General features: G+C 45.1%; 1 protein-coding gene across 3 annotated transcripts in view; it reads right to left on the minus strand.

The window, feature by feature from the left end:
- Nucleotides 1–14,937, minus strand: part of abcb6b (ATP binding cassette subfamily B member 6 (LAN blood group) b) — a 48,857-nt gene that overhangs the window by 22,414 nt on the left and 11,506 nt on the right. For 2 of the 3 annotated variants that reach the window (XM_029712427.1, XM_029712428.1), the window contains exons 9-16: nucleotides 12,820–12,896; nucleotides 11,895–11,958; nucleotides 10,507–10,592; nucleotides 9,757–9,814; nucleotides 9,471–9,575; nucleotides 4,364–4,538; nucleotides 4,184–4,296; nucleotides 3,688–3,782 (exon numbers count right to left, since the gene is read on the minus strand). In XM_029712427.1, coding sequence (XP_029568287.1) covers nucleotides 3,688–3,782; nucleotides 4,184–4,296; nucleotides 4,364–4,538; nucleotides 9,471–9,575; nucleotides 9,757–9,814; nucleotides 10,507–10,592; nucleotides 11,895–11,958; nucleotides 12,820–12,896 — 773 coding nt within the window. Of the gene's footprint in view, nucleotides 1–3,687; nucleotides 3,783–3,939; nucleotides 3,981–4,183; nucleotides 4,297–4,363; nucleotides 4,539–9,470; nucleotides 9,576–9,756; nucleotides 9,815–10,506; nucleotides 10,593–11,894; nucleotides 11,959–12,819; nucleotides 12,897–14,937 lie in introns of those variants that run through there. The other variant, XM_029712429.1, reaches the window with a different exon arrangement.

A 14,937-nucleotide genomic window follows, 5' to 3' on the forward strand; every position in this document is an offset into this window, starting at 1 on the left:
TGTGGGCTATACTCGGCCTTGTCTTCGGACGGTAAGTTGGTGGTTGTAGATATCCCTCTAGTGGTGTGGGGGCTGTGCTTTGGCAAAGTGGGTGGGGTTATATCCTGCCTGTTTGGCCCTGTCCGGGGGTATCATCGGATGGGGCCACAGTGTCTTCTGATCCCTCCTGTCTCAGCCTCCAGTATTTATGCTGCAGTAGTTTATGTGTCGGGGGGCTAGGGTCAGTCTGTTACATCTGGAGTATTCTCTTGTCTTATCCGGTGTCCTGTGTGAATGTAAATATGCTCTCTCTAATTCTCTCTTTCTCTCTTTCTTTCTTTCTCTCGGAGGACCTGAGCCCTAGGACCATGCCTCAGGACTACCTGGCATGATGACTCCTTGCTGTCCCCAGTCCAGCTGGCCATGCTGCTGCTCCAGTTTCAACTGTTCTGCCTGCGGCTACGGAACCCTGACCTGTTCACCGGACGTGCTTGTTGCACCCTCGACAATTACTATGACTATTATTATTTGACCATGCTGGTCATTTACGAACATTTTAACATCTTGACCATGTTCTGTTATAATATCCACCCGGCACAGCCAGAAGAGGACTGGCCACCCCTCATAGCCTGGTTCCTCTCTAGGTTTCTTCCTAGGTTTTTGGCCTTTCTCAGGAGTTTTTCCTAGGGAGTTTTTCCCAGCCACCGTGCTTCTTTCACATGCATTGCTTGCTGTTTGGGGTTTTAGGCTGGGTTTCTGTACAGCACTTTGAGATTTCAGCTGATGTACGAAGGGCTATATAAATAAATTTGATTTGATTTGATTTTGATTTGATTTTGATTTGATTTGTATTCAGCATTTCACTGTGAGGTCTACTACACCTGTTGTATTCAGCATTTCATTGTGAGGTCTACTACACCTGTTGTATTCAGCATTTCACTGTAAGGTCTACTACACCTGTTGTATTCAGCATTTCACTGTGAGGTCTACTACACCTGTTGTATTCAGCATTTCACTGTAAGGTCTACTACACCTGTTGTATTCAGCATTTCACTGTGAGGTCTACTACACCTGTTGTATTCAGCATTTCACTGTAAGGTCTACTACACCTGTTTTATTCAGCATTTCACTGTAAGGTCTACTACACCTGTTTTATTCAGCATTTCACTGAGAGGTCTACTACACCTGTTGTATTCAGCATTTCACTGTGAGGTCTACTACACCTGTTGTATTCAGCATTTCACTGTGAGGTCTACTACACCTGTTGTATTCAGCATTTCACTGTAAGGTCTACTACACCTGTTGTATTCAGCATTTCACTGTGAGGTGTACTACACATGTTGTATTCAGCATTTCACTGTGAGGTCTACACCTGTTGTATTCAGCATTTCACTGTGAGGTCTACTACACTTGTTGTATTCAGCATTTCACTGTGAGGTCTACTACACCTGTTGTATTCAGCAGTTCACTGTGAGGTCTACTACACCTGTTGTATTCAGCGTTTCACTGATAAAATGTGATATTATTTGATATGGGCTGTAATAGGAGACAGCACAGAGAAGTGGGGGACATGTTGTAGAGGTATTTTGACATGCATAGGCAAGATGTGCTTTGATAATGTAACCTATGGATTAAAGACGAGTCAGGATTAAAGAATAAAGTCAGGATTAAAGAATAAAGTCAGGATTAAAGAATAAAGTCAGGATTAAAGACTGGAGTCAGGATTTTGTGTTTCAGTGGGATTGGAAAGGAAACTATTGTAGCGGCTGTCGTGAGAGAGAGTAGACAGCGGAGTTAGTGTTCATCATTGAATATTTAATAGCAGAAAGAACACTATGCAAAAATAAGAAAACCGACAGCCAAACAGTCCTGTCAGGTGCAAAACACTAACAGAAACAATTACCCACAAAACCCCAACGGAAAAACAGGCACTTATGTGTGACTCCCAATCAGCAACAACACTCTACAGCTGTGCCTGATTGGAAGCCACACGGCCAAAATCAATGAAACAAACCAACATAGAAAATGAACATAGAACGCCCACCCAATGTAACACCCTGGCCTAACCAAAATAAAGAACAAAACCCCCTCTCTATGGCCAGGGTGTTACAACTATCTCTAGGACTGGAGAAGATAGACTTTTCCATCATGCCTCTGAATTGTTAACAGACTTCATGTCTGTTTATTTTTTTTGAAACTTTATTTAACTAGTCAGTTAAGAACAAATTGTTATTTTCAATGACGGCCTAGGAACAGTGGGGTTAACTGCCTTGTTCAGGGGGGTAGAACGACAGATTTTGTACCTTGTCAGCTCAGGGGATTCGATCTTGCAACCTTTTTAGGTTACTAGTCCGTGACAGAGATGCCTATGTACTGAATTGTGCGTAAGCCTATCAAATTTGGGACTGTCTGAAAAAGAGTCACAATGACCGCTCAAAGAGGCACACAAAATCAGGGGATTTAGAGCTGAGGTAGCTGGGCAAAGAATGTCTGTCTGTCTGGCTCTCTTTCTGTTTTCACAGACTCTGCGTCCCAAACAGGTACCTATTCCCTTTGTAGTTCACTACTTTTGACCAGAGCCTGTATCGCTCTGGTCAAAAGTAGAGGACTATCTACAATAGGGTACCTGTTTGGGACGCATCATGAGATATAAAGGCATATGAAGCAGAGATCCCTTCTGTCAACACAGTGTTAGGGTTGATTGTAGTCTATGTCATTACATCACTGTAAACACCCTGACCTGTTCACTATGATTATTATTATTTGACCCTGCTGGTCATTTATGAACATTTTAACATCTTGGCCATGTTCTGTTATAATCTCCACCCGGCACAGCCAGAAGAGGACTGGGCCACCCCTCATAGCCTGGTTCCTCTCTAGGTTTCTTCCTAGGTTTTGGCCTTTCTAGGGAGTTTTTCCTAGGGAGTTTTTCCTAGCCACCCCTCATAGCCTGGTTCCTCTCTAGGTTTCTTCCTAGGTTTTGGCCTTTCTAGGGGAGTTTTTCCTAGCCACCCCTCATAGCCTGGTTCCTCTCTAGGTTTCTTCCTAGGTTTTGGCCTTTCTAGGGGAGTTTTTCCTAGCCAACCCTCATAGCCTGGTTCCTCTCTAGGTTTCTTCCTAGGTTTTGGCCTTTCTAGGGAGTTTTTCCTAGGGAGTTTTTCCTAGCCACCCCTCATAGCCTGGTTCCTCTCTAGGTTTCTTCCTAGGTTTTGGCCTTTCTAGGGGAGTTTTTCCTAGCCACCCCTCATAGCCTGGTTCCTCTCTAGGTTTCTTCCTAGGTTTTGGCCTTTCTAGGGGAGTTTTTCCTAGCCAACCCTCATAGCCTGGTTCCTCTCTAGGTTTCTTCCTAGGTTTTGGCCTTTCTAGGGGAGTTTTTCCTAGCCACCCCTCATAGCCTGGTTCCTCTCTAGGTTTCTTCCTAGGTTTTGGCCTTTCTAGGGAGTTTTTCCTAGCCAGTCCCTCATAGCCTGGTTCCTCTCTAGGTTTCTTCCTAGGTTCTGGCCTTTCTAGGGAGTTTTTCCTAGCCACCGTGCTTCTACACCTGCATTGCTTGTTGTTTGGGGTTTTAGGCTGGGTTTCTGTACAGCACTTTCAGATATCAGCTGATGTAAGAAGGGCTATATAAATACATTTGATTTGATGTAGACGGGATTAAACCTTTTAATAACAGAGCAGATGATAATTGACTGGCTCGTCTGAAAGCGTTACCTGTGTGTTACTACTATAGTGGTCCTGTTGGCACAGACTTTGGAGAGCGACGCCTGGATGTTGCGTTCTGTCTGTGTGTCCAGGGCTGACGTGGCCTGCAGAGAGAGAGACAGGGAGAGAGAGACAGGCAGAGAGAGAGAGAGACAGAGAGAGGGAGAGAGAGAGACAGGGAGAGAGAGACAGGCAGAGAGAGAGAGAGTTAGTATGTGGCCTGCAGAGAGAGAGAGACAGGGAGAGAGAGAGAGAGAGAGAGAGAGAGAGAGAGAGACAGGGAGAGAGAGTTAGTATGTAGCCTGCAGAGAGAGAGAGAGAGACAGGGAGAGAGACAGAGAGAGAGAGAGAGGCAGAGAGTTAGTACGTGGCCTGCAGAGAGAGAGACAGGGAGAGAGAGACAGAGAGACAGACAGAGAGAGACAGACAGAGAGAGACAGGGAAAGAGAGAGTTAGCACCGATCCCCCCCAGCCCTCTTCCCAACCCCCCCCCCCAATCTCTGACCTCATCCAGCAGTATGATACGAGGGTCCTTCAGGATGGTACGGGCGATGGCTACTCTCTGTTTCTCTCCTCCACTCAGCTTCAGACCCCTCTCTCCCACCTGGGTCTCATACCCTGTGGAGACAACACCACACACATCATCCTCCATCATCATCATCTTCTTCATCATCCTCTTCCTCACCCTCGGGCAGTGACAGGATCTTGTAGTGTATGTCCGCAGCGAGGGCAGCCTCCTCCACCTCCTGGTCGCTAGCGGGAAAGCGTCCGTAGCGAATGTTGTTTCTTATGCTGTCATTGAAGAGCACCGTGTCCTGAGGAACCACACCGATGTAGGAGCGGAGAGAGGTCTGGGTCACCTATAGCCAGGGATGGTACAGATTAGGATTACAGAGAGAGGTCTGGGTCACCTATAGCCAGGGATGGTACAGATTAGGGATTACAGAAAGAGGTCTGGGAGGATTAGGATTACAGAGAGAGGTCTGGGTCACCTATAGCCAGGGATGGTACAGATTAGGGATTACAGAGAGAGGTCTGGGTCACCTATAGCCAGGGATGGTACAGATTAGGATTACAGAGAGAGGTCTGGGTCACCTATAGCAAGGGATGGTACAGATTAGGATTACAGAGAGAGGTCTGGGTCACCTATAGCCAGGGATGGTACAGATTAGGGATTACAGAGACAGGTCTGGAAGGATTAGGATTACAGAGAGAGGTCTGGGTCACCTACAGCAAGGGATGGTACAGATTAGGATTATAGAGAGAGGTCTGGGTCACCTATGGCCAGGGATGGTACAGATTAGGGATTACAGCGAGAGGTCTGGAAAGATTAGGATTACAGAGAGAGGTCTGGGTCACCTATAGCCAGGGATGGTACAGATTAGGATTACAGAGAGAGGTCTGGGTCACCTATAGCCAGGGATGGTACAGATTAGGATTACAGAGAGAGGTCTGGGTCACCTATAGCAAGGGATGGTACAGATTAGGATTACAGAGAGAGGTCTGGGTCACCTATAGCCAGGGATGGTACAGATTAGGGATTACAGAGACAGGTCTGGAAGGATTAGGATTACAGAGAGAGGTCTGGGTCACCTATAGCAAGGGATGGTACAGATTAGGATTACAGAGAGAGGTCTGGGTCACCTATGGCCAGGGATGGTACAGATTAGGGATTACAGCGAGAGGTCTGGAAGGATTAGGATTACAGAGAGAGGTCTGGGTCACCTATAGCCAGGGATGGTACAGATTAGGATTACAGAGAGAGGTCTGGGTCACCTATAGCCAGGGATGGTACAGATTAGGATTACAGAGAGAGGTCTGGGTCACCTATAGCCAGGGATGGTACAGATTAGGGATTACAGAGAGAGGTCTGGGTCCCATAACTCAGGTTAGGATTCTTTGTATTTTATTTAGCCTTTATTTAACTAGGCAAATCAGTTAAGAACAATTTCTTATTTACAATGACGGCCTACCCCGGCCAAACACTAACCCTGACAATGCTGGGCCAATTGTGCGCCGCCCTATGGGATTCCCAATCACAGCCGGTTGTGATACAGCCTGGAATCGAACCAGGGTCTGGAGTGACGCCTCTAGAACTGAGATGCAGTGCCTTAGACCGCTGCGCCACTCGGGAGCCCGTACAGACGACCCATACAGTATAGCCTGCTCTGGCAAAGATGGCATACAGGGCACAGGTAAACAAGCACACACAAACACACACACACACGCAAATACACAGTACATTCACACACATACACCGACATTAACATCAAAAATGAATGTTTTTATACCTTACGAATATCTTAACTGGGTTGTCTATCCACCGTGACATGACTACTGACATTACTGCTGACATTACCACTGACATTACCACTGACATTACCACTGACATTACTACTGACATTACTACTGACATTACTACTGACATTACTGCTGACATTACTACTGACATTACTACTGATATTAGTACTGAACCATGACATTACTACTGACATTACTACTGACAATACTACTGAACCATGACATTACTACTGACATGACTACTGACAATACTGCTGAACAATGACATTACTACTGACATTACTACTGACATTACTACTGACATTACTGCTGACATTACTGCTGACATTACTACTGACCCATGACATTACTACTGACATTACTACTGACAATACTACTGACATTACTGCTGAACAATGACATTACTACTGACATTACTACTGACATTACTACTGACATTACTATTGACATTACTACTGAACCATGACATTACTACTGACATTACTACTGACATTACTGCTGAACAATGACATTACCACTGACATTACTACTGACATTACTACTGACATTACTGCTGACATTACTACTGACATTACCACTGACATTACTACTGACATTACAACTGAACCATGACATTACTACTGACATTACTACTGCACCATGACATTACTACTGACATTACTACTGACATTACTACTGCCATTACCACTGACATTACTACTGACATTACTACTGACATTACCACTGACATTACCACTGACATTACTACTGACATTACTACTGACATTACTACTGCACCATGACATTACCACTGACATTACTACTGACATTACTACTGACATTACTTCTGAACAATGACATTACTACTGAACCATGACATTACTACTGACATTACAACTGAACCATGACATTACTACTGACATTACTACTGCACCATGACATTACTACTGACATTACCACTGACATTACTACTGACATTACTACTGAACCATGACATTACTACTGAACCATGACATTACTACTGACATTACTACTGCACCATGACATTACTACTGACATTACCACTGACATTACTACTGACATTACTACTGACATTACCACTGACATTACCACTGACATTACTACTGACATTACTACTGACATAACCACTGACATTACTACTGACATTACTACTGACAGTACTACTGACAGTACTACTGAACCATGACATTACTACTGACATTACTACTGAACCATGACATTACTACTGACATTATTACTGAACCATGACATTACTACTGAACCATGATATTACTACTGATATTACTACTGCACCATGACATTACTACTGACATTACTACTGACATTACCACTGACATTACTACTGAAATTACTACTGACATTACCACTGACATTACTACTGACATTACTACTGACATTACTACTGAACCATGACATTACTACTGGCATTACTACTGACATTACTACTGACATTACTACTGACATTACTACTGAACCATGACATTACTACTGAACCATGATATTACTACTGATATTACTACTGCACCATTACATTACTACTGACATTACCACTGACATTACCACTGACATTACCACTGACATTACTACTGACATTACTACTGACATTACTACTGACATTACCACTGACATTACTACTGACATTACTACTGACATTACTACTGAACCATGACATTACTACTGACATTACTACTGACATTACTACTGAACCATGACATTACTACTGACATTACTACTGACATTACTACTGTATATATCCTGTATATAGACCCTACAGAGTTAACTCACCCTGTATATAGACCCTATATAGTTAACTCACCCTGTATATAGACCCTATATAGTTAACTCACCCTGTATATAGACCCTATATAGTTAACTCACCCTGTATATAGACCCTATATAGTTAACTCACCCTGTATATATCCTGTATATAGACCCTATATAGTTAACTCACCCTGTATATAGACCCTATATAGTTAACTCATCCTGTATATATCCTGTATATAGACCCTACAGAGTTAACTCACCCTGTATATAGACCCTATAGAGTTAACTCATCCTGTATATATCCTGTATATAGACCCTATATAGTTAACTCACCCTGTATATATCCTGTATATAGACCCTATAGAGTTAACTCATCCTGTATATATCCTGTATATAGACCCTACAGAGTTAACTCACCCTGTATATAGAACCTATATAGTTAACTCACCCTGTATATATCCTGTATATAGACCCTATATAGTTAACTCACCCTGTATATAGACCCTATATAGTTAACTCACCCTGTATATAGACCCTACAGAGTTAACTCACCCTGTATATAGACCCTACAGAGTTAACTCACCCTGTATATAGACCCTATTTAGTTAACTCACCCTGTATATAGACCCTATATAGTTAACTCACCCTGTATATAGACCCTATATAGTTAACTCACCCTGTATATATCCTGTATATAGACCCTATAGAGTTAACTCACCCTGTATATAGACCCTATATAGTTAACTCACCCTGTATATATCCTGTATATAGACCCTATATAGTTAACTCACCCTGTATATAGACCCTACAGAGTTAACTCACCCTGTATATAGACCCTATATAGTTAACTCACCCTGTATATAGACCCTACAGAGTTAACTCACCCTGTATATAGACCCTACAGAGTTAACTCACCCTGTATATATCCTGTATATAGACCCTATATAGTTAACTCACCCTGTATATATCCTGTATATAGACCCTATATAGTTAACTCACCCTGTATATAGACCCTATATAGTTAACTCACCCTGTATATAGACCCTATATAGTTAACTCACCCTGTATATAGACCCTATATAGTTAACTCACCCTGGATATAGACCCTATATAGTTAACTCACCCTGGATATATCCTGTATATAGACCCTACCGAGTTAACTCACCCTGTATATATCCTGGATATATACCCTATATAGTTAACTCACCCTGTATATAGACCCTATATAGTTAACTCACCCTGTATATAGACCCTATATAGTTAACTCACCCTGTATATAGACCCTATATAGTTAACTCACCCTGTATATAGACCCTATATAGTTAACTCACCCTGTATATATCCTGTATATAGACCCTATATAGTTAACTCACCCTGGATATAGACCCTATATAGTTAACTCACCCTGTATATATCCTGTATATAGACCCTATATAGTTAACTCACCCTGTATATAGACCCTATATAGTTAACTCACCCTGTATATATCCTGTATATAGACCCTATATAGTTAACTCACCCTGTATATAGACCCTATATAGTTAACTCACCCTGGATATAGACCCTATATAGTTAACTCACCATGTATATATCCTGTATATAGACCCTATATAGTTAACTCACCCTGTATATAGACCCTATATAGTTAACTCACCCTGTATATATCCTGTATATAGACCCTATATAGTTAACTCACCCTGTATATAGACCCTATATAGTTAACTCACCCTGGATATATCCTGTTCATCAATACTGATGCAGCCTCCCTGGACGTCATAGAAGCGAAACAGCAGACGGAGGATAGTGCTTTTACCTGAACCAGACTGGCCCACCTGCAGAGAAACACACACACACACACACACACACACACACACACACACACACACACACACACACACACACACACACACACACACACACAGGACATGTGGATGTTAAAATGTGTTTTTATGCTCATTTTAGTTCATGTTGGTTCATGTCATGAAAAAAGACTATCTGAAGAGTTCAACCTACCAGAGCAACAGTCTGGCCGGCCATCACAGTGAACGATACGCCCCTGAGAATCACATTCCTGAGGACAGCGAAACACAGACACACAGTCCTACACATTCTCTCTCCATCAGAGATTAACTACACATTCTCACTCCATCAGAGATTAACTACACATTCTCACTCCATCAGAGATTAACTACACATTCTCACTCCATCAGAGATTAAATACACAATCTCACTCCATCAGAGATTAACTACACATTCTCATGATATCAGAGATTAACTACACATTCTCATGATATCAGAGATTAACTACACATTCTCACTCCATCAGAGATTAAATACACATTCTCACTCCATCAGAGATTAACTACACATTCTCACTCCATCAGAGATTAACTAACATTCTCACTCCATCAGAGATTAACTACACATTCTCATGACGTCAGAGATTAACTACACATTCTCACTCATCAGAGATTAACTACACATTCTCATGATATCAGAGATTAACTACACATTCTCATGATATCAGAGATTAACTACATATTCTCATGACATCATAGACGAACTACACATTCTCATGACATCATAGATGAACTACACATTCTCACGCCATCAGATATTATCTACACAATTTCATGACATCATAGATGAACTACACATTCTCATGATATCAGAGATTAACTACACATTCTCATGACATCAGAGATTAACTACACATTCTCATGACATCATAGACGAACTACACGTGTTTTTTTTGTGACCTACCCCTCAGTGTAGCTGAAGCACACGTTCTGAAACTTCACCACGCCTGATGTTAACTGGAGCTCTGTGGCTCTGACATCGTCTTGCACCTGGACAAGACAACATGACAGGAAATGAGATCGTCAGTGTGGTGGAGCTCAGGGACTAGACGGTCTACTTCCTCCATGGGCCAGGCTCTCAGCTCACACACAGTGGATCTCAGACATAACAAGAATATTAAGCACCACCTTGCAGTTACCGTCAAAGCATTTTCTACACCTCCTCCCACTTCACTCCCCTCTCCAGAGTCCCACAGTCCCAGAGTCCCACAGCCCCACAGCCCCACAGTCCAGAGTCCCACAGCCCAGAGTCCCAGAGTCCCACAGTCCAGAGTCCCACAGTCCAGAGTCCCAGAGTCCCAGAGTCCCACAGCCCAGAGTCCCACAGTCCCACAGTCCCACAGCCCAGAGTCCCACAGCCCAGAGTCCCACAGCCCAGAGTCCCACAGTCCAGAGTCCCACAGTCCAGAGTCCCACAGCCCAGAGTCCCACAGCCCAGAGTCCCACAGTCCAGAGTCCCACAGTCCAGAGTACCACAGCCCACAGTCCCACAGTCCCACAGCCCACAGTCCCACAGTCCCACAGTCCAGAGTCCCACAGTCCAGAGTCCCAGAGTCCCACAGTCCCACAGCCCAGAGTCCCACAGCCCAGAGTCCCACAGTCCAGAGTCCCACAGTCCCACAGTCCCAGAGTCCCACAGTCCAGAGTCCCACAGTCCAGAGTCCCACAGTCCCACAGTCCAGAGTCCCACAGTCCCACAGTCCAGAGTCCCACAGTCCAGAGTCCCACAGTCCCACAGTCCAGAGTCCCACAGTCCCAGAGTCCCACAGCCCAGAGTCCCACAGCCCCACAGTCACAGAGTCCAACAGTCCCACACTCCAGAGTCCCACAGTCCAGAGTCCCACAGTCCCACAGTCCCACAGCCCCACAGTCCCACAGTCCAGATTCCCACAGTCCCACAGCCCAGAGTCCCACAGTTTACAGACTAACTTGGGAGAGTTTTCCCACAGAGAGGCCCTCCACAAGCCTCAGGGAGGGAGAGGGAGAGGGAGAGGGAGAAGGAGAGGGAGAGGGAGCGGGAGAGGGAGCTGGAGAGGGAGAGGGAGAAGGAGAGGGAGAGGGAGTGGGAGAGGGAGCGGGAGAGGGAGACGGAGGGGGAGCGGGAGAGGGAGACGGAGCGGGAGCGGGAGTGGGAGAGATAGAGAGGAGAGGGAAAGGGAGGGCAGGAGCAGGGGCAAACACACGGACGCGGATACACGCACAAACCTGACCATGGTCTCAGCAGTTTAAATGATAAACAACGTCTCATTACCCCTCAGATACAGGAGTAACTCACTAGCACCATGTGCTTACCTCTTTGTGTTCTGTTAAGATCTTGAACATGTTCTCCATGTCAATAAAGGAACTCTGGATTAGTCTGTGGAGAGAATATGTTGAGTTATCCAGTAATGGAGGGATAGCGAAATGCATGTGACTGTCTCCCATACAGTGAGATTGTAGATCTCACCTGTAATATTAGACCACTTGATCTCACCTGTTATATGTACCAGACCAGGTGATCTCACCTGTAATATGTACCAGACCAGTTGATCTCACCTGTAATATGTACCAGACCAGGTGATCTCACCTGTAATATGTACCAGACCAGTTGATCTCACCTGTAATATGTACCAGGCCAGGTGATCTCACCTGTAATATGTACCAGACCAGGTGATCTCACCTGTAATATGTACCAGACCAGTTGATCTCACCTGTAATATGTACCAGACCAGTTGATCTCACCTGTAATATGTACCAAACCAGGTGATCTCACCTGTAATATGTACCAGACCAGTTGATCTCACCTGGAATATGTACCAGACTAGGTGATCTCACCTGTAATATGTACCAGACCAGGTGATCTCACCTGTAATATGTACCAGACCAGTTGATCTCACCTGGAATATGTACCAGACCAGTTGATCTCACCTGGAATATGTACCAGACCAGGTGATCTCACCTGTAATATGTACCAGACCAGGTGATCTCACCTGTAATATGTACCAGACCAGGTGATCTCACCTGTAATATGTACCAGACCAGTTGATCTCACCTGGAATATGTACCAGACCAGGTGATCTCAACTGTAATATGTACCAGACCAGGTGATCTCACCTGTAATATGTACCAGACCAGTTGATCTCACCTGGAATATGTACCAGACCAGGTGATCTCACCTGTAATATGTACCAGACCAGGTGATCTCACCTGTAATATGTACCAGACCAGTTGATCTCACCTGTAATATGTACCGAACCAGTTGAGAGGAGTGTACAGCTGGATGATATAGGTGCCAAACAGGACATAGTCACCAACCTAAGGAGAAATGGGCAGACCAATAACACACAACCACAATCAATTCACTATCTCCCTGTTGACTAACACCCTGATTAACACCCTGATTAACACCCTGACTTACACCCTGCTGACTAACACCTTGACTAACACCCTGACTAACACCCTGCTGACTAACACCCTGCTGACTAACACCCTGATGACTAACACCCTGCTGACTAACACCCTGACTAACACCCTGCTGACTAACACCCTGATTAACACCCTGCAGACTAACAGCCTGCTGACTAACACCCTGCTGACTAACACCCTGCTGACTAACACCCTGCAGACTAACACCCTGCAGATTAACACCCTGCAGACTAACACCCTGACTAACACCCTGCTGACTAACACCCTGATTAACACCCTGACTAACACCCTGCTGATTAACACCCTGCTGACTAACACCCTGACTAACACCCTGCTGACTAACACCCTGCTGACTAACACCCTGCTGACTAACACCCTGCTGACTAACACCCTGCTGATTAACACCCTGATTAACACCCTGCTGACTAACACCCTGCTGACTAACACCCTGCTGACTAACAACCTGACTAACACCCTTCTGACTAACACCCTGACTAACACCCTGACTAACACCCTGACTAACACCCTGACTAACACACTGCTGACTAACGCCCTGCTGACTAACACCCTGCTGACTAACACCCTGCTGACTAACACCCTGCTGACTAACACCCTGCTGACTAACACCCTGATTAACACCCTGCTGACTAACACCCTGATTAACACCCTGCAGACTAACACCCTGCAGACTAACACCCTGCTGACTAACACCCTGATTAACACCCTGCTGACTAACACCCTGACTAACACCCTGATTAACACCCTGCTGACTAACACCCTGCTGACTAACACCCTGCAGACTAACACCCTGCTGATTAACACCCTGCAGACTAACACCCTGCAGACTAACACCCTGCTGACTAACACCCTGACTAACACCCTGCTGACTAACACCCTGCTGACTAACACCCTGACTAACACCCTGCTGACTAACACCCTGCTCACTAACACCCTGCTGACTAACACCCTGCTGACTAACACCCTTCTGACTAACACCCTGCTGACTAACACCCTGCTGATTAACACCCTGCAGACTAACACCCTGCTGACTAACACCCTGCTGATTAACAGCCTGCTGACTAACAGCCTGCTGACTAACACCCTGCTGACTAACACCCTGCTGACTAACACCCTGCTGATTAACACCCTGCTGATTAACACCCTGCAGACTAACACCCTGCTGACTAACACCCTGCTGACTAACACCCTGCTGACTAACAGCCTGCTGACTAACACCCTGATTAACACCCTGCTGACTAACACCCTGACTAACACCCTGATTAACACCCTGCTGACTAACACCCTGCTGACTAACACCCTGCAGACTAACACCCTGACTAACACCCTGACTAACACCCTGACTAACACCATGACTAACACCCTGACTAACACCCTGCTGACTAACGCCCTGCTGACTAACACCCTGCTGACTAACACCCTGCTGACTAACACCCTGCTGACTAACACCCTGCTGACTAACACCCTGCTGACTAACACCCTGACTAACACCCTGCTGACTAACACCCTGATTAACACCCTGCAGACTAACACCCTGCAGACTAACACCCTGCTGACTAACACCCTGATTAACACCCTGCTGACTAACACCCTGACTAACACCCTGCTGACTAACACCCTGACTAACACCCTGATTAACACCCTGATTAACACCCTGCTGACTAACACCCTGCTGACTAACACCCTGCAGACTAACACCCTGCTGACTAACACCCTGACTAACACCCTGCTGACTAACACCCTGACTAACACCCTGCTGACTAACACCCTGACTAACACCCTGCTGACTAACACCCTGACTAACACCCTGCTGACTAACACCCTGACTAACACCCTGCTGACTAACCTGACTAACACCTGCTGACTAACACCCTGCTGACTAACACCCTGCTGACTAACACCCTGCTGACTA

Source organism: Salmo trutta, chromosome 24, assembly GCF_901001165.1.
Source record: "Salmo trutta chromosome 24, fSalTru1.1, whole genome shotgun sequence".
In the NCBI taxonomy this organism is placed as follows: Eukaryota; Metazoa; Chordata; class Actinopteri; order Salmoniformes; family Salmonidae; genus Salmo; species Salmo trutta.